This window comes from Sphaeramia orbicularis, chromosome 13 (assembly GCF_902148855.1).
Source record: "Sphaeramia orbicularis chromosome 13, fSphaOr1.1, whole genome shotgun sequence".
Taxonomy (NCBI): Eukaryota; Metazoa; Chordata; class Actinopteri; order Kurtiformes; family Apogonidae; genus Sphaeramia; species Sphaeramia orbicularis.
In genome coordinates, this window is record NC_043969.1 from 5,152,339 (window position 1) to 5,176,868 (window position 24,530).

At 35.9% G+C, this 24,530-nt stretch overlaps 1 protein-coding gene across 1 annotated transcript in view; it reads right to left on the bottom strand.

Moving 5' to 3' along the window:
- Window positions 1-24,530, bottom strand: part of phldb1b (pleckstrin homology-like domain, family B, member 1b) — a 168,932-nt gene that overhangs the window by 143,101 nt on the left and 1,301 nt on the right. The window contains 3 exon segments of the mRNA XM_030151693.1: window positions 9,785-9,955; window positions 13,231-13,354; window positions 23,033-23,125. Coding sequence (XP_030007553.1) covers window positions 9,785-9,955; window positions 13,231-13,354; window positions 23,033-23,125 — 388 coding nt within the window.

The window sequence follows — 24,530 nt, forward strand, 5'->3', positions numbered from 1 at the left end:
TTAACCAGTTCATTTAGCTTTAGAAAGAAGAGGGGTTTTTTTTTTAATTAAGAAACACTCAAACAGTTTAAGTCCCTTTATCACAAACATTCAGAATGAACTCATATGGAAGTAAGTGGTCTTTACCAAACACAAAGTGAGTGAAAATTTGAAAAATAACTCTACAAGTATGACAATGCGTAAAATATAAATTCCAGTACTTCAAATGAGTAAAAGTGCTTTGCTACAATCTACCCCTGCTATACTCTGAAGCTAATAAAATATGTGCCAGACAGTTTGGCCAAAACAGTGACCAAGATAAGGCATCAATTTTTCTAAGGAGTGTCTTGATGTAATATAATATTATAATATAATATTTGTTTTCTTCATCGTTGTTTAACAAAAGTGAGGTTTTAAGTATTATCATTTATTTTAATGCCATAAAACTACACATTAAAGAGAGTGTTTGGGATGCACGCTTCCTTGGGGCACATTAGTCTATGCAATAAACAGTATGATACTGTGGCATCAGATAATAAGACTGTTTTTTATCTGTCTGTTCCTCTGACTGTATGTAAATGTGTAGTCGTGTGCACCAACAGGGAAACGAGCATGAAAGAAAGATGATAGCCGTTAAACTGACAATGATAAAAGAGTATAGACTTGACTTGCAATTTGATTTATAGCATTTGACAGACGCGTTACACAGGAAGAGAATGCCAAGTAAAGTAAATTTATGACCTACAGAATTCATAAGTGACAGATTTATGAACAATCAGGGGACAGATATTGACGCATTTTCTAATATGGGTCAATGCCTATTGTCATCAGGCCAGGAAGTACAGCAGGATACTAGCCACGTTGGCTAAAGCTGCTCATTTTATTGTTATTGACATGGTTAATTAATGGGGGATTGTCAACAATATAATAAACTACTAAACAAACATTCTCCACAAACCACTAGATGTTACATCACCTATATTTCAACTGAATTATCACATTAGATACTCTGAGTGGTTAATGCCCACATTTACTGAACTTCAAGCTTTCAATTACACATTTATGATGTAGGCTCAAGATCCTCATAGTGATATTCATTCTCATTAAAATGAATTTAAATTGTAAAGCCTGTTGATTTTCCTTTTCATGTTTCCTTGCTTAAAGTCATTCCCCTTCTTTATATACAGAACAGGGACAAACAGGTGACAATAGGAAAAACTCAGACAAAATAGTTTAGTAACCTGATCCTGAGTCATCTACTAGCTTACCAAATACATTTGTTCAAGCATTTAAAAAGAAACTTTAAAAAATAAGCATGTTGATTGTACTGAATGTTGATATTGTTATAGTAATTATACCTTTAACAATAAATGTAATGTGAAATGCTAGTGTACACTGTTTTAGAGGTGAATGGAAAAAAGGATATATATATATATATATATATATATATATATATATATACAGTACAGGCCAAAAGTTTGGACACACCTTCTTATTCTTTGCATTTTCTTTATTTTCATGACTATTTACTTTGTAGATTCTCACTGAAGGCATCAAAACTATGAATGAACACATGTGGAATTATGTACTTAACAAAAAAGTGTGAAATAACTGAAAACATATCTTATATTCTAGTTTCTTCAAAGTAGCCACCCTTAGCTCTGATGACTGTTTTGCACACTCTTGGCATTCTCTTAATGAGCTTCCAGAGGTAGTCACCTGAAATGGTTTCCTTACAGTCTTGAAGAAGTTCCCAGAGATGCTTAGCACTTGTTGGCCCTTTTGCCTTCACTCTGCGGTCCAGCTCACCCCAAACCATCTCGATTGGGTTCAGGTCCGGTGACTGTGGAGGCCAGGTCATCTGGCGCAGCACTCCATCACTCTCCTTCTTGGTCAAATATCCCTCACACAGCCTGGAGGTGTGTTTGGGGTCATTGTCCTGTTGAAACATAAATGATGGTCCAACTAAACGCAAACCGGATGGAATGGCATGTCACTTCAGGATGCTGTGGTAGCCATGCTGATTCAGGTTGCCTTCAATCTTGAATAAATCCCCAACAGCGTCACCAGCAAAGCACCCCCACACCATCACACCTCCCCCTCCATGCTTCACGGTGGGAACCAGGCATGTAGCATCCATCCGTTCACCTTTTCTGCGTCGCACAAAGACACGGCGGTTGGATCCAAAGATCTCAAATTTGGACTCATCAGACCAAAGCACAGATTTCCACTGGTCTAATGTCCATTCCTTGGGTTTCTTGGCCCAAATAAATCTCTTCTGTTTGTTGCCTCTCCTGAGCAGTGGTTTCCTAGCAGCTATTTGACCATGAAGGCCTGATTCACGCAGTCTCCTCTTAACAGTTGTAGAGATGTGTCTGCTGCTAGAGCTCTGTGTGGTATTCATCTGGTCTCTAATCTGAGCTGCTGTTAATTTGCGATTTCTGAGGCTGGTGACTCAGATGAACTTATCTTCAGCATCAGAGGTGACTCTTGGTCTTCCTTTCCTGGGGCGGTCCTCATGTGAGCCAGTTTCGTTGGAGCGCTTGATGGTTTTTGCGACTGCACTTGGGGACACATTCAAAGTTTTTGAAATTTTCTAGACTGACTGACCTTCATTTCTTAAAGTAATGATGGCCACTCGTTTGTCTTTACTTAGCTGATTGGTTCTCGCCATAATAAGCATTCTAACAGTTGTCCAATAGGGCTGTCAGCTGTGCATCAACCTGACTTCTGCACAACCCAACTGATGGTCCCAACCCCATCAATAAGGCAAGAAATTCCACTAAGTAACCCTGACAAGGCACAGCTATGAAGTGAAAACCATTTCAGGTGACTACCTCTTGATGCTCATCAAGAGAATGCCAAGGGTGTGCAAGGCAGTCATCAGAGCTAAGGGTGGCTACTTTGAAGAAACTAGAATATAAGAGATGTTTTCAGTTATTTCACACTTTTTTGTTAAGTACATAATTCCACATGTGTTCATTCATAGTTTTGATGCCTTCAGTGAGAATCTACAAAGTAAATAGTCATGAAAATAAAGAAAATGCAAAGAATGAGAAGGTGTGTCCAAACTTTTGGCCTGTACTGTATATATACATATACAGGGTGGGGAAGCAACATTTACAATATTTTGAGGCAGGGATTGAAAGACAGTTTATGACCAATTAGTTTATTGAAAGTCATGAGAATTTATTTGCCACAAGAAAACTTACATAATAGAAAATGTTTTTATTCTATGTGTCCTCCTTCTTTCTCAATAACTGCCTTCACATGCTTCCTGAAACTTGCTCAAGTGTTCCTCAAATATTCGGGTGACAACTCCTCCTATTCTTCTTTAATAGTATCTTCCAGACTTTCTCGTAATAGTTTTGCTCATAGTCATTCTCTTCTTTACATTATAAACAGTCTTTATGGACACTCCAACTATTTTTGAAATCTCCTTTGGTGTGACGAGTGCATTCAGCAAATTGCACACTCTTTGACGTTTGCTTTCCTGATTACTCATATGGGCAAAAGTTTCTGAAAAGGCATGGATAATAGTGTTAGGTATGATTATGACATCAATATATGTTTGGTTTCAAAACAATTGACATAGTGCCTGCTGAGAAAAAACAACTAAATGTTCATTGTAAATTTTGCTTCCCCACCCTGTAAATATATATATATATATATATATATATATATATATATATATATATATATATATATATATATATATATATATATACACACACACACATATATATACACATATATATATACATGTAAATAAATGTAGGTCTTTCCTAGAGAGAAATTGCCAAGAAATTCAAGGTGTCAGTAAGTACAGTTTCCTTCACCATCAAAAGGCACTCAGAAACTGGGGGAAATGCTGACAGGAAGAGGTGTGGCCCAAAGCCACAACAGAATCAGAAGACAAGTTTCTGAGAGTCAACAGCTTGCGTGATAGGAGACTCACAGAACAGCTTCAAGCACAGCTCAGTAGTGGTCGTAGTAAACAAGTCTCAGTTTCAACTGTGAAGAGAGGACTTCGAGTTGCAGGTTTGATCAGTCCATAACACCTTCTTCTAGTCTTCAGTAGTCCACTGGAGGTGTTTCATGGCCCAGGCAAGCCCCTTTTTCTTATTCTGAAGTCTCCACAATGGCTTTCTTGCTGCAACTCAACCCATCAAACCTGCAATTCGAATGTGACTCTTGTCCGGTCTTTTGCAATTAATCTCCCACTACATACAAGATGTAATTTACAATTTACAATAACTGTCATCAAAACTTTAGCCATAGTTTACATCAGAACCCCAGAGTACACGGTTATGTTGACAATGTGACTAAGCAATTTAACTATCTTATCCGTACACAATGACACAAGGACTTGTCATTCTGATGGCACTGACATGTTCATTGACACAGATATTTACTTTTGAGAGATGAAGTTAGGATTTTGAGCAAGAGACTGGTGTTTTGCAGGTAATCCATGGCGTTTTGCTATTTATACAAATTCTTTTAAGAAATGCACTTACATTTTTGCAAATGTTGAGGATGATTCGAGAAAGGTACCAAAGTGACTGAGAAAAATGGTATTATAAATTATTATTATTAAATATCTTTGAATGACAATAAATACATATTATAATAATTATAGTTATTATAGATGGTAATTCAATATCTCTATTGTATCCTATTGTTTCTAATTTAAAATTATTTGAAATACAATGGAATTCAATACCGTAACTGAGGTCAACCTTATTATAGCAAATTCTTTGCTTTGGTTCCCATAGTAGTCACATTAGTGAGGTTAAATTGTATTCATTTTATTAATGTATGATAATAAAAAATTACAGTTTTAAGCTCCGCCCATGGACCCCACCATTTTCCTGTGCCCAACTCCCTGCCTGCCCTTCCACTTTTTCTGGATCCGCCACAAAATCAGATTTTAAAAAATAAAAATTAAAAATCATGAGTTGAAAATTTTGTAACAGAGGTTATGTATCAGAGGTAACAACAGTTATAAAAATATAAATGTAATACAAGATGTAAAAAAGAGACTTTGGGACACATATTTTTGATGGTGGAAGAGTCCTCAACAGTGTATACATTACACTCTATATGTTACACTAATATATTTTTTTGTAAATTTGGGTCCTGTGGAATTGATTTCTTGAGTTTTGAGGTGAAAAAGGTGTGGAACCAGTGGTTTATACTGACTGGAGGACATAAAAACACCTCAAAGCTTTTTTAAATTTCATATATAAACTACTTACATAAACTGAAGTTGTGATTTACTGAACATAAATGTCTTTAAAGTCACTGAGTTTTTCAAGATAATATAAGGCACTGATAGAAAAAATAAGTGTCAAATAACTTAGACATAAATCCTGTTATGAATCCAGTGGTGAAGGTGATCTGTAGAAAGTGGGTAAAGTTAAAGAATAAATCTTCTCAACAGTCCTACCATTTAGATTAACAAAAATTAAAATCTAAAATGATAATGATGATGATGATGATGATGATGATGATGATACTAATGAGATTTTCAGCTTCCCTGATTGGCTGATCGAATCGACCACCCTTCATCTCTTCAAAACATTAGCTCTTCCAGCTTTGAACAAACTGGTTTATGTTTTCACATGCCCTTTTATTGTTGGAATTTCCCTCCACTGGCTCCTCTGATTTATCTAGTAAATCCAAGAGGATTACAACTAAATGCTTGTTAAGCACATTTTCATTTTGTAACAATTCTAACTTGTTGTTGCTTGGTTCTCTGTAAAATTGCAAAGTAGAGGAGTCATTAAAAGGTGGAGACCAGAGCGCAGAGAGCACCACACTCATCAGTGTTTAGTCATATAGTAGCCTACATCTATCAGCGGTAATGCTGATTATTACTCATGGGAGAGGTGAGTAACCAGTACTGTCTGCTGCACTTCCTGTTGCAAAATCACATTTGTATCAGCCTGTTTTGGTTAAAAGAATCCATTGGTTAACAAATAGCTTTCTTCAATGAGCGCTTTGGTGATTCTGCTTGTGCATTACAGCTCCTCAGTGATCCTGACAGTGAACTCTGCTTTACCCTCGCACTCATTCTTCAACCTGAAACCCTCTCTGGGGCTAAAGTTGGATCTGTCTGGGCCAAAGGGGCCAGTATAAATAGCACTGTGTCCCCACTCAGGTTTCCTAGCCTGGGTCCAGGTTGACATACCAAAAGACAGAGGGGATGCACTGACAGACAACACACATGTTCCGCTATACGTACAGTCCACACATAACTACATCACATAGTGCACTGCAGTTAAGACCATTTAGAGATAAGACACACTGGTTCGTATGTATTTTGTAATTTTGCACACTTGGGTAAGAATGAGGAATCACATAGTAACTCTACTGTGATTACACAGCAGCACAGAGGGAGGTTCATATCCTGAGTATACTGTGAGTAATTATGAGCAGTGTCCCTTCTAACTAGCTCAAATGTGCCAAACAGAGTCAATACAATTACACCATTCACAGTTTTACATAATTTAACATTTGCTAAGTTTTGGGTTTTTTTTTTTTTTTTTTTTTTTTTAACTTTTTTCTTTTACTGCCAAAAATTTTGGAGGGACAGCAGATCACTGCTGGAGGGGCTGAAGCATGGAAAGAGAATGCATACACATTTTCTGGTACTCTCCAGGATTATCCATACTTGATATAATTTTTTGCAAACCACAGATACACAAAATCTTGGAATTTTCCAAAGAAAAAAAGGTCAATAAGCTACGTTCTGATCACTGACAAATGAAGTGGTCATTGTGTTGATTATTCATAACCGTGACCCCCCCCCCCCCCCCCCCCATCATCAACTCATTTGAAGCTGGTCATGGAAATAGCAAAATAAGTAAGCTGAAAGATTTTGACAAGGGCCAAATTCTGACCTAATGATTACATCAGAGCATCTCTAAAATTACAGGTCTTGTTGGGTGTTCCAGGTCTGCAGTGGTTAGTACCTACCAAAAGTGGTCTAAGGAGGATGTCATGGTTCATTTGAGCATCGTGGAAACATGACATTGTTACTACCTGCCTAATAATGTGTAGGTCCCTCTTTTATGGCCAAAAACAGCTCTAACTGGATGCCTAGACTCCACAAGACCCCTGAAGGTGGGCTGTGGTATCTGGACCAAGACATTACCAGCAGATAATTTAAGTCCTTTCAGGTGAAACGTGGAACCTCCGCAAATTGAATTTCTTTGTCCAGCACATCCCAAAGACTCTTGGTTAAAGTAAAATTGGGTTGTCCTTCCTTAGGCCACTTTTGGAAAGTACGCAGCAGACCAGAATGGCCAACAAGACCTGCAGTTTTGACAATACTCAACCCGTTGCCTGATCCCCTGCCTGACCTGTCTGCCTGATTCTGCCTCTTCGTCTGTTCCCTGGTACTCGACCTGCCCTTTGCCCCTGACCACGTCTCTCCGTCCACCACCTAGTATCAACCTGTTTCCATCTCTGACCACGTCTTCTGTCACTGCTCCCCTGGATTCAACTGTCTCTCCTGGTACTGGATTTTCTGCCTGTCCCTGACGTCCCCTTTTGCCTTTCCCCTGTCGGCTCTCAGAGACTCTGTTTGAGACTGTGTGCTGTACTATTGAACACCTGTTACTCCAGCAAAGTTTCAGTAAAGGCTTTTCAAACTCTTACCTCTGTGTCAGTCTGCATTTGGGTTCTGATTGTATTTGTCACATTGTTAAAGTTACCGAGATCCTGACAATGCCCTTTTTGCTGCTTCTAACACATCAACTTTGACAACTGAATATGCACTAGCTGCCTTATACATCTCAGCCACTGATGAGGGAAACTGACACAAAAAAATCAAAATTATTATGATCACAGAATGTTATGGCTGATCAGTGTATGTGTTGTATCATCAATAGTTGATATACATATAGGAAAAGAACCAGGTGTGCATTAAAATACACTGACTCAGTATTTATCACATTCATAGACAAAAGACACATTCTTGACTAAATGATCCACAGTTAGCTCACATTCTTTTCAAAGGATGCAATTCAACATATAGTCAAACAGCTGAGACACATTTATTTTCTGTAAATTATGTATGTGGATATTGTGAGGATGGCTCCATAAGATGATGATGCCTGTATTGTGTCTGAAGATGTAACTCTACTTTCCAATTGTATCGTGCTTATAAAGCAAAAAAAAAAAGAAGTCCCAAAAGTAGTGTCCCATCCCAGATGCTATACATTTGTCACATATTCACACATATAATTTCTGGTGCTGGAGTAGTAACAAATGTCAGCAGAGTCCCAAAAGATCTCCTACAAAAGTAAGAGCTTAAACTGTTCAGACAAATCTGCAGTCATTATCAAATCTCTAAAGTTGCAGGCTTCCAGTTAGTTATACTTCATCCATCTTTACAACCAAATATATACTCCAAATTTTGAAATATGAGAGCAATGGTTAATTTTTGCATATGGTAAATAGACTGAACTTATACAGCAACACTTATATAGGACAGTTGGAGCCAGGATTCAAACTGCCAACCTTTAGGTCATTGGACAACCCACTCTACCAACTGAGCCACAGCCGCCTGTATGTTACCTGTAATCAGTTTGATTCATTACTGGATGTTCATATAAATTCCTTTTTGTGTTTTCAGATGTTTTGTTTGGACAGTGAAAACACTGTTTTTTATGTTGTTACATTGACTCCTGATGTCCTTCTTCAGGGATGTTTTAGAATGTACAAGCCATTTGACTTTTGTCCGAGTCTAACAAAAGTATCACATAATGCAGATCACACATAATCTAAAATTAGTCAAAAATACCAACACTTCCAGGCGCAAACAATATCCACTAACAGCAGATTTAAATTAATTCAATATGACTGGCTTATGAGAACCTATATAACTTCTGAAAAACTTAACATATTTAACCTTAGTATCCCAGACACCTTTATAAAATGTGGAACCGGGTGAGGTACCTTGTATCACTGCATTTGGAAATGTGAATGTCAATACAAGAATTTTGGAGAAGGATAATTAACACAATTTCCAATATTATAGACAAAAAAATCCCAATCCCCCAATCTGAGGGTTTACGCTCAGAGGAGACCCAAACAATGTAACCAATTCACCAGTTGATGTCAGAAAAGACATGTAATGTGTTAAAAAGTTAATAAAGAAATGTGTTTAAAAAAAAAAAAAAAAACACTTTTTGACTTCTTATTTGACATAAACACACCTCACTCAATTTCTAACTCTATTTTCCCAGAAATAATTTCCATAAAACTCTCTACGGTATCCAAATGAAAAATCAGCCCAAGCTGCAGGATAATGAAAATCAATTCATCTCTGCCTCTGGGTTCTCCACTATCTATATGTCTGAGCACAGCAAAGCACACTCTGTTAACTCATTAACACGGGAAGCTCAGGCTATTCTGCAATTGATTGCTATTTAAAAGCACAGACTGTGCATTATATGCAACAGACCTGCTGGCACTTTCACTTAATTTCGATTAAGATGTGCTGATTTCTGACTCAGTGAGGCAGTGCAATAGCATCATACACATTCTTAGGCAGGTCAAATAACAGTTGAGCTAAACAGAAACCACAGATCCTTCACTGTGGATTTGACATACATTCTACAGCACAGCATATGCACAAAGTAAAAGCAATATTTTTTTTCTTTTTCGCTCTATAAATGAATTATGCATTAAAGTACTTTTTTTAACTTTCACTTAGCGCTGATTCAGCCCCAACCATGATAAAGACAAGCCATTTAAACAGCACCATGGGACACTGATGTGACCTGACTCTTACCTTGTGACAGGCGGACCGGCTGTGTGACCTGGAGTCCGTCAATTACACAGAGGTTCCCACAAGGGTGCAGTGTGATGACCCCTGACCTGTTCTCTATGTAACAGTGCTGGGCTGCCACCTCAGGGCCCTGGATGCTGATGTCTGTTGGACCATGACCCAGTGTTGTCCGACCTAGGAAAAGGTAAAAAAAAAAATTAGACTAAACTCAGAAGAGGTAAGTGTAACTTCATCAGACTCTTATTTCTGATTGAGTTTGAATTCAATCATGCAAATTCATGAGACAACCTTTACACACATATAAACACAGATCACTGCCATTGGAGAAAGGCCATCTTGGCTGATATCCAATGTCAGTAAACAACGGTGATAATGGCTGATAGTGTTCAAGCAGTATATCTGTACATCCAAAATTAAGAAAAAATGACTTCCAAGTTCATGCGGCAGTATTTTCAAGTATGAAAAGACCCTGGCGTTTCATGTTCTAAGCATCATTTGCACTGGAATGATTCTGTTACAGGGTTCTTGATCCATTTAACCAGGTTATCACTGTAACCATGATCATCATACACTACCGGTTTGGACTCACCTGGTTTTTCTTTATTTTCATGACTATTTACATAATAGATTCTCACTGAAGCCATCAAAACTATGAACGGACACGTGGATTTATGTAGTTTAAAAAAAGTGTGACATAACTCAAAGCATGTTTTATATTTTAGATTCTTCTAAATAGCCACATTTTGCTTTTATTACTGCTTTGCACATTCTTGGCATTCTCTCGATGGGCTTCATGAGGTAGTCACCTGAAATGTTTTCCAAAAGTCTTGAAGGAGTTCCCTGTGATGCTGAGCACTTGTTATCCATCTGTGGTCCATGTCATGCCATTTAAATTAACAGATGAGTCCAAACTTTTGACTGGTAGTGTAAGTGGTTTCCATTGTAAGACCTTTGATCCATCCATCCATACATCCATACATCCATACATCCATACATCCATCCATACATCCATACATCCATACATATACATATATACATACATATATATACATATATACAGTATAGAGGACAGAGAGACAGACTATATATATATAGATATATATACAATATATATATCTATACATATATAATAATTATATATCATATATACTTATACATACATAATAATATATAATATATACATATATATATACTATATATACTATACATCTATATTATATACATTACATATATTCATACATATACAATATATATATCTATATACATATTATATAATAATTATATATATACATAATACATATATATATACATATATACATTATATATACATATATACATATACTATATATATATATACAATATACATATATATATATACATATATATATATATAATCTATATATAATATATATACATATATCATATATCTATATCTATATTATAATATCATATATTATATATTATTATAGATATTTCATATCATACATACATATATAATACTATATAAGACATATATATACTACATTATATATCTACATATTAATATATAATATATATATACATATATATAATATATACATATATATATATATATCATATATACATACATATATATATACATACATATATAAATACATTAATATATATATATATATACCTACATATATATATAAATACTACATATCTATATATATATATATACTATTACATACATCATACTTTACATAATTATAATTTATACTATAATATACATTACTTATACATACATACATATTATATACTCTATATATATATATATATATCATATCTATAATCTATACAATATATATATACATATACATACATATACTATATAATATTATATATACATACATATAATATATACATACAATATATTACATACATATATATATACATACATACCATATATATATATTATATATATATATACAAATTATCATTAAATATACATACATACATATATACATATATACATATAATTACATACATATATACATACATACATACTACTATATTCATACATCACATATATAATACATACATACATATATATCATACATATATATATACATACATATATATATATATATACATACATAATACATATAAATATCATAATATTACATTATATATATACATATATATCACTATATATATATATACATACATATTACATACATATATTATATACATACTAATACTATATTATATATATTATATATATTATATATCATACATATATAATATATATATCATATATATACATCATACATATATATATCTAATATCTTATAATATTATATATATACTATATAGATATATATACATACATATATAATATATATATATATATATATATATATATATACTTACTACACTATACATATATATTATATACTCATATTATATATCTATATATATACATAATAAGACAATATACATATATATACTAATCATACTATACAATACATAATACATATTTATTACAATATATATATATATATATCATCTAATCATATAATAATATAACATATAGTAATAATATAAATATACTACATATATATATACATATACTAATATATACAATATATTATATACATATCATATATATATATACACATATATATAATATAACTATCATATATATACTATAGCAATATATATATACATATATATATACACATATATATATACAATAACATATATATATATACACATATTATATTAAACATATATATATATTACACATATATCTATACAATATATATATATATACACATATATATACATATATATACACATACACAATATATATATACATAATAATATATATATACATATATATATACATATCATATATATATACAACATATATATATATATATACACATATATATATATATACACATATATATATATATATATACACATATATATTCTAATATATAACAATATATATATATTATATCTATTATATATAAATATATATATATATACATATATATATATATATATATATATATATATATATATATATATATATATATAAGTAATAGTATTAAATCATTGGTATAAAGATTGGGCCAAAATATGTGATTTGGATTTCTCAATTATATTAAGAAGGTCTCTTGAACCCCATTACCCCCGCTCGGTCTATGTGTCTAGACCCCTGCCCGTGTCCCTCTCTCTTTTCCAAACAGAGGCCGGCGGGAAACTAGGTGGATAGATACAAGGCTGATGCCCAGCCACATGTAACAAATAGATATAACAGACATACACACTCTCCTTACTTGGACCTAACACCTACTAGAGGAATATGATTGCATACCAGCCTGCTGATGCATGGACAGAGACAGGAGGGTCAATAGACACTCAGGTAATGACTCACAGACACACAAACAGATGGGCACACTATGTATTTGTCTCACCCTCAGGCAGTGGCAGCAGGGTGATGGCAGTGCTCAGGCGTCCACTTCCTAGGCTGACCAGATGGGGGCGCTCTGCTTGAAACTTCAGCCCCTTTCCAGTATCAACCAGGTCCAGAGGAGTGCTCTGTGGAGGTCAAAGGTCACATGCCAGACTTACACAACAAGCACTACCAGCTTTATAAAGGTGATGTGTTCATCTGTTTTACAGTTTATTAACTGGTTATTATGCAGATTACTTGAAAATGAAACAGATTAATGCAGGTTCCTTACCAGAGGTGAAGGTCTTTATTAGAGTCCTTTTTGGCTTATTGAGGTTTCTCAAATATAACATAATTAAGCTGATAAAGATATTGTCAAGCAGCATTAATTAACCAAAGTAAAGTTCTCTTTATGGTAGATCAACTACCAATGGGAAGTAAATGTTTGTTTGAAACACGCTTGTAACAAATGATTAATAAAAATTCAATAAAATGTCACAAAATGGTGAAAAATGGTGATCAATAATTCCCCAAACCCCAAGACACAGTCCTAAAATGTCTTCTTTGGTCCACAACCTGAGGATATACAGCTACCATTACAAAGGAGTAAAAGAAAATAGTAAATACTGAAATTTAAGATGCTGGAATCAGAAAACTCTGACTTTATTACTTAAAAAATACTCAGCCACTACCAAAACTGATGCCAATTAATTGAAAAGATCACAACCAAATCTAATGAATTAATCAATCTTTGCAGCTCCCGTTTGTAAAGTTGACTTGGTTTTCATAGTAGTTTCCACAACACTGTTGGTGGCATTTTCTGCTGAAACTGTATAACTCTTCATAATACAACTGAGGTGATCCTTTCAGGTAAAAAAAAAAAACCTACTGACGTGAACTCTTTCACAAAGAAAATAACACAGTTCCAGCAGTACAGACAGTACAACATACTTTCAGTAATTTGATAGAGGAGTCACAGTATCTGCTCCTGAAGAGGTCACATCTGTCGTTATTTGCACAGCGATGTCTGGACTATACATGGATCACCATGAAAGAGTGCTAGACCGCAATCATTTCCTATCCATTTGCAAAACTAATTGGTTTTGCATGACAAAAAAATAATGATAAATAGTAAAAAGATGCCCAGAAATCCTTTTGGGAATGTCAGTGAAGTCTCAAGTCTGCATATCAACTGGACTTTGACCACAGTAATTCAAAGCATGTCCTGTGTTACCTTTCTTATCTATTAACACAGTATACTAAGTTTAAGCAGTTATTAACCCTTTAGGCACCTGAGTTTTTTTTTCTTCTTTTTTTACATATTCAGTTTTGAAATCAATATTTCAAAAAGCTGTCTGTTTCATTCAGTTATGCTGCCTGTCACAATACAGCAACTTTGGCACTTAATGGGTTAATTACATATGACCTTTCAATGCAGCTTCAAAATCTAATGTCAGTTTTTATTTAAAGCAACTGTACTTGAAGAAAGTTTTGTTTGTTTGTCTGTTGTTGAATCACAGTTATGGCAAACCCAGTGTTATTGGGTTATATGTATTATTAAAGCAAGTGGCTCATGGTGTTGTGGATCAAGTTCATTGTCTTGCAGTCTTATGTATACATAAAGTTATATATGACAGTGATATGGGGAAAGACACTCAGCTTGTCAGACATTTTCTCAATATTCATGACCAAGTAAAGAAATACAATTAACCGAAATGAGGACTGTTTACAAGTGAAAAACCTCCAGTCCTTGTTGAGTTTGAAGTCTCGAGGACAAGCCTCAAATCAAGTCTCCAGGTTAATTTTTTAAAATAAAAATGTAAGAAAATAACAAAATAGGTGTAAAAAAATGTTGGTTGAAATAAAAATAAAAACAAGGCATTACAAAAAAGTAGAGTTATTGGAGCTTACAAAAATTGTGCAAAAGGCTTTTCTTTAATTATTTTTATCTTCTTTCATACTAACTAATGAAACACAAGGGCAACATATGTTTAATAGTTGTCTGTTGTGGGTGGTTCTTCATTTGACCTATGGTATGTGGTTTTGTTGAATTTTTACTACACCAATATGTTTAATTACTTTTTTTTACCCTTGCACCTTACAGGCAGGCCCAATACCAAAAACCCATATAACCAACATAACAACTAAACTAAAACTAAGCATTTCCTAAATAAATAAGTAAAAGAAATTAATTAAAATATAGACAGAGTACCTGAGAATGTCAAAATAAAAAGTGCAAAATGTTACTATAATGTATTACCTACTCTAGTACAACTATATAACGTAGTTACTGGAAGTTACACAGTGATGAGTCTTTCTCCATCTGTCTGATTGACGTTTTATTGCTCTACTTCTGCATTAGATCAAGTGAGGATAAGAAGAAGACTGAATAAATGAATGAATGATTGAATGAATGAATGAATGAATGAATGTCTTCAGTGTGAGCCCATTTCAATCACTGACTGCTCTGTCTGTTTACATATTCCCCTCCACAGAGAAAAATGTGTGTGTGTGTGTGTGCGTGTGTGTGTGTGTGTGTGTGTGTGTGAGGGTGTGTGTGTGTGTGCATGCCTGCATTTGTGCATGCGTGTGTGTGTGTGTGTGTGTGTGTGTGTGTGTGTGTGTGTGTGTGTGTGTGTGTGTGTGTGTGTGTCATTTCCCCCTCTCCCCCCCTGCAGCTCTGCCTGAAGCACCACCATATTCTCCAGGCTCAGCAAGGAAGGGGGGACAATGTTGCCATAGCAACCCCCCTGTGCAATTAAGAAACATGAAGCTCAGAGGGCATTCAACAAGCTAACTTGTGATGAGCACTTCTCAACACAGACATCCCTATGAGTGTCAACTGCAGTTCTGCTTTTTAGTTGTTGCTAAATGGCTCTGAGTATTGAGTCAAGCTGCTACGGAGCAGACTGTTAATGCTGCTGCTGTTTTTCTCTCTGCCTATGTAGACATGCCCCCTAGGGTTTGACATAATTCAATTAATTAGTTCTCCTGTGGGGTAACATTAATTATTTGAAGATGAGAAAAGAAAAACATATTTTAGCATATCAAAGACAAATTCTCACCAGTATAGCATTTCATTACATTCCAGCAAGTAGAAAAGAAACTACATTTATTTAATCACTTCTGTTACTGATATAATGGGAAATTATTTAATTGCAGTGACTTTCTTCAAATTTATTTCCCAAAATAATTAAAGATGCAATCCCTCTATGCTTTAAGATTAAGAATATGCAAATAATCAATAGTGTCTGATACTGTTAAACAAAAAATGTGGTATGCAAGCTGTAAATGTAGTAAATAACCTTGTTAGAATTTGTTAAAATGACCAGTATAAAATTAAAATCACCTTAGTTTGCTGGTTTAACAATTTCAAGCTTAATCTAACACTCACTGTAGTATCACTTGAAAACATCTGTATCATTTCTTTAAGAGCAACAGTGAAGTGTGGATTAATAATAGCATTCAACACAATGTAAATTAGTTCCACATAACAGAATCTAATTCTCCAGTCAGTCCAGTAGGTCTGACTGAAGTTGCTGATGTGAGATTGTGTCAGGTGATGTGTAAAATGAACTCTGATAAATGGATAAATGTGGAGTCACACTCTGCATTGAATTGGAATTATTTGCCCCCATGTAACTGCATCTGTTTGTCCCCATCTTTCAGCCCTCGTGGTTTGTATTTACAGATTGTACGCAATCGTTGACCTAGCGTCTTGGCCGGTTGGCTACCTATGTATGTCTTAACAGGATTATCTGATTATGGCGGCACTGTCAGTGGAGTGGGGTCAAGCCTAAGAGGATTGGTGAGATAGAGCCTGGCTGGCAGGACTGTAGGGGTGGGGTGGGGATCCTTGCTGGAAGTGATGTGACAGAGGGGACAGCACACTGCCAGATTTATTTGTCTCATTTGTTGTGTGCTGCTGCTACCATGTGGTGCATACATCAGAAGCTTGGAATCAGAGTGTGCATTGTGGAGCACAGATCTGAACTGCAAGCTTGAAACATTCTGCATGTTGTACATCTGTAAACAGTATTCTGTGTTTGCATTCAGTGTACCTACAGTTTCTAATTCACAATGAGAACAATTTCTATTTGCCATTTCCAGAAACAATTCTCCAAAACAAATATTACATTGTAAACCAAAGTTCTTGTGCACATTCCAAGACATAAGACACTGGCCACTTTATTAGGTATACTTAATTAGTAGCAAGGTGTACCCAATAGATTGGCCAGTGGGCATATGTCTTTTTTAGTCCCACTAACATCCAATTTTAAACAGAGAAATACTTACAAACTATTAAATAAAGTATTACACTACAAATTTATAATTAGTATAGTACTATTGAGAATCACTATGGTATTACGAAACAGAATACTGCAATACTCAAGTGTGCACCCATTCATGGTATTAGATGGTACATTTTAAATCTTTGTCATACTCTGCATGTTTTATACATTTTGTCTGCTATTTTTAATACTTTTGTTTATCGCACTCATCAGTTCTAAATTTCTACTTTCATCCTTTGTTGTGGCTCATTTTTCTATTTAAACCTTGAGCATTGGATTTAAATCCTTTTGATTCACAGTTTTCTCTTATATTTCTGTTGTCTCTGCAGTATCTTCACAGAATTGTCCCAGTTTCCCTGTTGGAATCATTAAACTTTAATCTCATATTGTTTTTTTCTTCTATTTAATGCTCCCTCCCTCATTCTCACAGACATTATAGAAGAAAAAACAGAGACATTAATGCATACCCCTCCTCAATAGCACTAATGCCTAGGAGGATTCTAAGACCCAGCAGGTGGGAATCTATGGGTCTGTCTAATTACTGACTCTGGACAAGGATTCCTGCTTTACTGACATATGCTGTCAGAGCCCATCCCAGCTGCATTGCCTGACCTGACCTGCTGCTTCTTCACTGGCACTCAGATTATAGTCTTGCTGTTGGGCTTCAGATAGACCAAGTAAAGACTACATACATATGTACATTCTCTGTTAGGTACATATGTACTCTGTTCTGCGTTGCACAAGCATAAAAATGTGATTCAGAGGAGTGATGACAAGGGACGAACCCAAAGATAATGGAAGAAATAGACTAATACTTGGCTCACCATCTGACTCCAATTCACTGTGTTGGGAAATAAAGATCCTGTAAATTACTGAGACTCTCTCATATCTTTGACTTAGTATCTCAAAATAATCACATACTTGTTTAAAATGATGATGGATATTATTATGGGATGATAGGTCAAAATCATGAGAGACTATCTCATTATTTTGAGAATGCTTATTTCTTTATTTTGACTTGTTTTTCCATCACAGTGGCAGCAGTGGGCTTCTGTACATAAAGTTCCTATTGTTATCCATGATGAAAAAAATCAAATAAGTATTTTTATCCAAATATTTGAGTCATCCGTTATCCAGGAAAGGCCACACTGAATATGTGTGAAAAACAGAACAAAGAATATATTTTCTGTGCAGCTTTGGTCTTGAGAGCAAGTAGACAGTATTGTAATACCACATGTTTGTTCAGTACTTCAAAGTTAAAACTGCTCTACCAAATAAAAATCTTCTCATAGATAGTACCTCAACCCTTTGAGAAACATTATGACTGAAGTCTCCCATTACAACATATTGAGAATGGCCAACAGCATATGGTGAACAGTTTAATACAAATTGGTCTCATTAAAGCAGATACAGGGTTCCACAATATAATGAATAGACTGCAGCCTTCTTTGGTGCACCAGTCTACCCTGATGGTAAATATGGAGTTTAATCCCAGATAAAATGTCTGCTAAAGAGTCCTTGGATAACATCCAATGTGACTGTAATATAATGTAAGAGTTGCTGCAGGTTTCAACAAGTTAATGTAAGACTTTTTAAAAGCATTATGAAAAGAATTCTAGACTTGTTTGAAGTCGACAGGTTGATTTTGTTTAAATATCAGCACAAATAAGCCCCCAACTGTTGAGATGACTTCTGTTTCAATTAAATCTGTCAATCCTAATGAAATAACAATATAATAATTGTTCCTTCCACACTTAAAGGCTTTAGAGATTTCTGAATTGGGGAGAAGGGTTAGAAACATCTCACTTTTCTTTCTTATTGTCTGATCAATACAAATTGATACTAAAAATACATTTGATAGCAAAGCTTAAGTTAAAGAGGTTAGATATTATATCATATTTCTACAACGCATTGGATTGTTGAGATACAGAATGAATACATTTAAAGTAGCATGTTGACGCATGGGAATCCACGGGTTCTAGAAGCAGTAGAGCAGATAAAATGGGGAGCTGAGCTAAGTTTACTGGTGTAACACACAGATTAGGATAAAATTTAATGGCCCTCATTTTGTTTTGTATTGAAATCAAAAGTAACAGAAAAGAATGCATTTATAGTCACCTTATATATTTCTTTGAAAGGGCTTTACATCATTACTATATGACTTCATCACATTCACATTACTTGATGACTTGACTAAGCTTACTGGTGTAACACAGATTAGGAAGAAATATAATGGCCCTCATTTTGATTTGTGTTGACATCGCCATGGACCATAGACTTTTATTGAACATGATGGTTTATTGCGAGTCATTACTGTCCTGTGTCCAGATCCGCTGAACTCCAGCCCATCTGATTGGAGTCTGTGCAGAATGGTCTGTCACCGTGTTACGGCGAGGAGGTGTGGTCTGGAGGGGGACATTAACGGGCCGGGTCTGACCGGGTACCAGCAGAGTAGAACCAGGCCACAGTAAGAACCAGACTGACCTTCAGCCCTTTCCCACCAAAAGGCCCAGGAACTTTATTACCAGGAACTTATTTACCAGGAACTTTGTGGGGTAAAAAAGTTCCTGGTAACTGCATTTCCACCGCACCCGAAAGTTCAGGGTAATTTATTCAAATCAGGTTGATGATGTATGAGGGAGCAGTAAAAGAAACTGTAGTCCAGTTCATGTAGATTCACAAACTAACCTCTCGTTCAATAAAATGACACACTACTTTAAGTGGACAGGTTGGGTTTAACATTTTACTGGTTGTTGAATCACTTAATCCATGTGGAATACATTTTAAATGAAGTTAACCATCATTACAGATCCTTAATTTGTATTTAAAAATGGTAGAACATGTATTTTCAACTTCTCATTCCTTAAACTAAATCACATCTAACTTTCAGTGTGATGGATGGTTCTGTTTCATTTCTATTGTTTTACAGATATAGTCCAGGTTCAACCCTAAAGTCAGACAGATTTACCCAAATGCCTGCATTTAATTCAAATGCTTATTACTGATAAAAGTACTTATACTCATATTTTGATGCCTTGTAAATGAACAGACAGTATTAGGTTAGATTTTTTTTTTTATTAAAAACTGAAACAAAATAAAGGTGCCTTGAGATTAAAAGGGAAATAAACATGTGTGAAAGGTTCAGGCTTTTGGACCAGGGTCTGGTCCAGCTAGTCCAGGACAGCCAGTCTGGAACTCCATGGTCCTGGTCCCTTTTTCGCTTTCCTACAGGAAAAGTAATAAACATGTTAAAATGAATCACAGAACACATGATGACAGATTCCTACCAGTGTGATGTGACATGTCCAATCTCTTACCTGGGCCGTTGTAAACAGCAGTAGATGATGGACGAGCGCACAAACGAGCCACAGGTTCAGAAAAAGAGGCGAGGCCCTCCGGTCCATTTCAGGTGGAAATCACATACATACAGACTAAATCAGTGTTCTGCTCACGGTGACAACACGAATACATCCAGTTCTGTGATTTAGGTTTAGTATCAGACTGTTGACCAGTTAGCATTAGGTTAACTGGACTTCACTTTGGACTAAACAGCTGATGCTGCTGACTACTGTCACAGCAGTGAACCAACTAAACAGGGAATATTTCAGTCATATACATACCATTGGTTTGTTCAACAGTCGGATCCACTGCGACCGTTGTGGTCCTTTAGTTTCTTTTAATCCTGCATAAATTTCTTCTTCTTTCCTCGTATTTCTTTAGGCTTGTGTCTTATATTTGGCTCCGACAGCTTTTACTCGCTCGTTTCGTGTCGGCGATTCAAAGTCTGTCTGAATTTCCTCGTCGTCCGTCCACTTGTTGTAGCTTCTCTTTTGGTCCATTTTCCGAATTATCAAAATACAAAGCTTGTGGAAATTAAATGAATTAAATATTGGCGGTGAACAGAATGCGGAAATGCTGCCAGTCTTGTCCACCACTCAGCCTTCTGCAGCACACAGCCCCGCCCCTTAAAGTTCCTGGTAATCTGTAAAGTACTACCTCTGTACCAGGAACTTCTTCGGAGTAAATTTGGGGCCGGGGGAGGGTCAGTTACCAGGGTAATTTTCGGTGGAAACGCACCAGGAACTTTGAAAGTTCAGGGTAATACAGAAAGTTCCTGCAAAAGTTCCTGCGGTGGGAAAGGGCCTCTTGTTAGTGTGTGATCACAGCCGGACCCGGTTCTCCATTCGTGTCCCAGAGGTTCTGTTGATCCAGATCTAGCCCCCCTCCCCCACCCTTCTCCACCCCATTTGTAATTTTAAAAACAACAAATAACTCAAAAGTATTGGTTGTATCACTGAGCTGTTTTTACCAGTCTGATCCTTGACCCAAAACACATAAGTACTCCAAAAGGCAAAGGCTAGCTCTCTCCAATTTTTTAGTTATAATGCAGAGGCACACACGCACACACTCGCGCACACACACACACTCGCGCGCACGCACGCACACACACACACACACACACACACACACACACACACACACACACACACACACACACACACACACACACCACTTGGCTTTTATACTATGGATGGATGGATGGATGGATGGATGGATGGAATAGTGAATTTATGTGACCACTAGAGGAAGCAATGAGTCACTTTGCTGGTCTCTTTGTGAGAAAAAGTAACATCCCAGGGCCTTTGACCAAAGCATCAAAAAGTAGCGAGATGGGATGAGAACCACTAAGAAACAACTTCTTAGTCAAAGAAAGTGACAAATAACAGCATTTCGTCTGTTCGGGTGCATTTTTTTTCTCAGCTGATGCAGCATGTGAAAAATATAAGATTTTTTTTTTTTTTTTTTTTTTTTTTGGACCAACTGTCAAAATCACCAGCTGTGAGTTTTTGAGGAAGAAAACTTGATTATACCATAATACAGATGCGTGTAAACAATGAACTTTATACTTTATTCAGTGAGTGATACAGTCTGTGGATACATAATGTGGATTTGTTGGTGGTTTTGATAGTCATAAATGTGTTCTGGTACAGGTCTTCCCCCTGCTGTCAAGAGTTTAGAAAATCACTACATAGAACTACATTAATGCTTCCTGATCCAGTTGAATTTGAATACTTGTCAAAATCATAACTAAGATGTGTTTTAACATTTTAGGGCCTTTAAATTGGATTTTAGCCTCTTTAAAGCTGCATCTTTGTTACATTTTTTTTTTGTTTTTCTGTGATTTAGCAAATGGATCTGCTGCGATGCAAGAAACAGGTCAGGCTTAAGCTGACAATAAAACACCATCATCCATCCACATCCAAATATCTGTCCACAGCAGCCTTTCCTTTGACATATAAGTGCAATGGACATAGTTACCAGCCAGAAAAGAGCACTTGCTGTGTGATATGTGTGAAGGCAAACAGCCCAGGAAAACAGACATACTGATGATGATGTGTGTTTTTTTTTTTTTTTGTGAAGGTTGCCAAGTTTAGAACAATAAAAGTCATGGCCTGAGGCTTGTGGCGGTCTCTTCCTATGTCATTCCTTTTCTTTAACCATTCTGTCACCTGCTTTCCATCCCCCACTCACCTCCAACGTTTGACGTCCACACTTGGGCATGTTCCTGTTCAGATGGTCCATATCCACTGAGCTGTCCACGGTTCCCTGGGGCATATGAAGGTCCTAAAGGAGGCAATGAAAAACAATAAGTTGCAACACAAAATGAGTAAGAAATGTTGTCAGGGGTGACTTCACTGTTCACTTTTTCACTTCTGCAAATGACTAGTTTCAAATCAAAAATCTTGCATTTTCAAAAGTTATTGTGGTCAAACTTCTCAAACATTTTTCTTCCTATGATTAAAACATGAGCATTTAACAACCATATTTGCTATTAACCACATCCTGATTCAAGTGTAAAGGTGTGATTCATGCTGCCAGTACACACACATACAACAGATGGTAGACAGTGTTTAGCAATACACTTCTGGCCCCTGAGGAAGTAACACACATACACATTAAATGTCTTCTTAGTAGACACATTCACTGGAAATCAGCCACCTTGGCTGCTCTCTTTTATCACAGTTACTATGAAAACACACAAACAAATTCCTCTCTTCTTACCAGGCCCGGACCGGCTAATCGGGACGACTGGGACAATTCCCGGTGGGCCGGTGTAATATTTAGGCTGCGAGGGCTGGAGTTCACTTTAAATATATATTAAATATTTTTATTTATTTATTTATTTTGAATTTTTTTTTTGGGGGGGGGGGTTCAGTCATAGCACTGGGTTGATTGCGTAATCCGCAACTGCTGTTCCTGGGCCACCACCCCCTCTACTAGCAAACTGGGGTTTTTTTTCTTCCTTTTTTTTTTGCAGATGCACCGTGACCTGACGTAATATGTCCTTACATACGGGTAGTAGCTCTATACTGTAGCTGTGTAGCATATACGATCTGTGCTCTGTAGGCTATGTCGATGGTCAGCTGTGTTGGCTGTTTGAAACATGGATAATAGAAAGAGCAAGGGTGGTGCGGAGAAGGCAAGAATTAAAAAGAGGAAAGCTCTTGAAGCAAACGCAGCCAAATGTGCCAAAATCAGCAACTTTTACACAGAAACGACCTCCCAGTTGGAAACAACTAATGAGGACGATGAAATGGGTAAACCACCTTTCAAGCTAGTTAATTATCGAGTCAATGAATTGTGTGGCATTGTGGCGTGTAACATAATGTTATGCAATTTAAATAATTGCAAGTTATGTGACGCCACATAACTTGGAAACTTTGTCTTGTAGCTCCTCAGAGTCAGAAAGCAGATCCAGCACCAGGCACCAGCCATGAGCCCGCAAGTCCAGAGTGGGCAGGTAGGATTGCTCATGGAGTGAATATTATTAGAATAAATAGGCTCCAATGAAGAGTATGGTGTAGGCCTGTTCAATATAAAAGGTGCTCTGAGACGCTAGATGATTCAGCACTACATTAATGAAACTGACACGAAGGCTTTGCAAAATAGAAAATTTGTGCTGAGAATTATGACCATTATTAAAATGTGATTTAGTGTCAGAAGCAGAGCCAGGAACTAGTAGTGATGA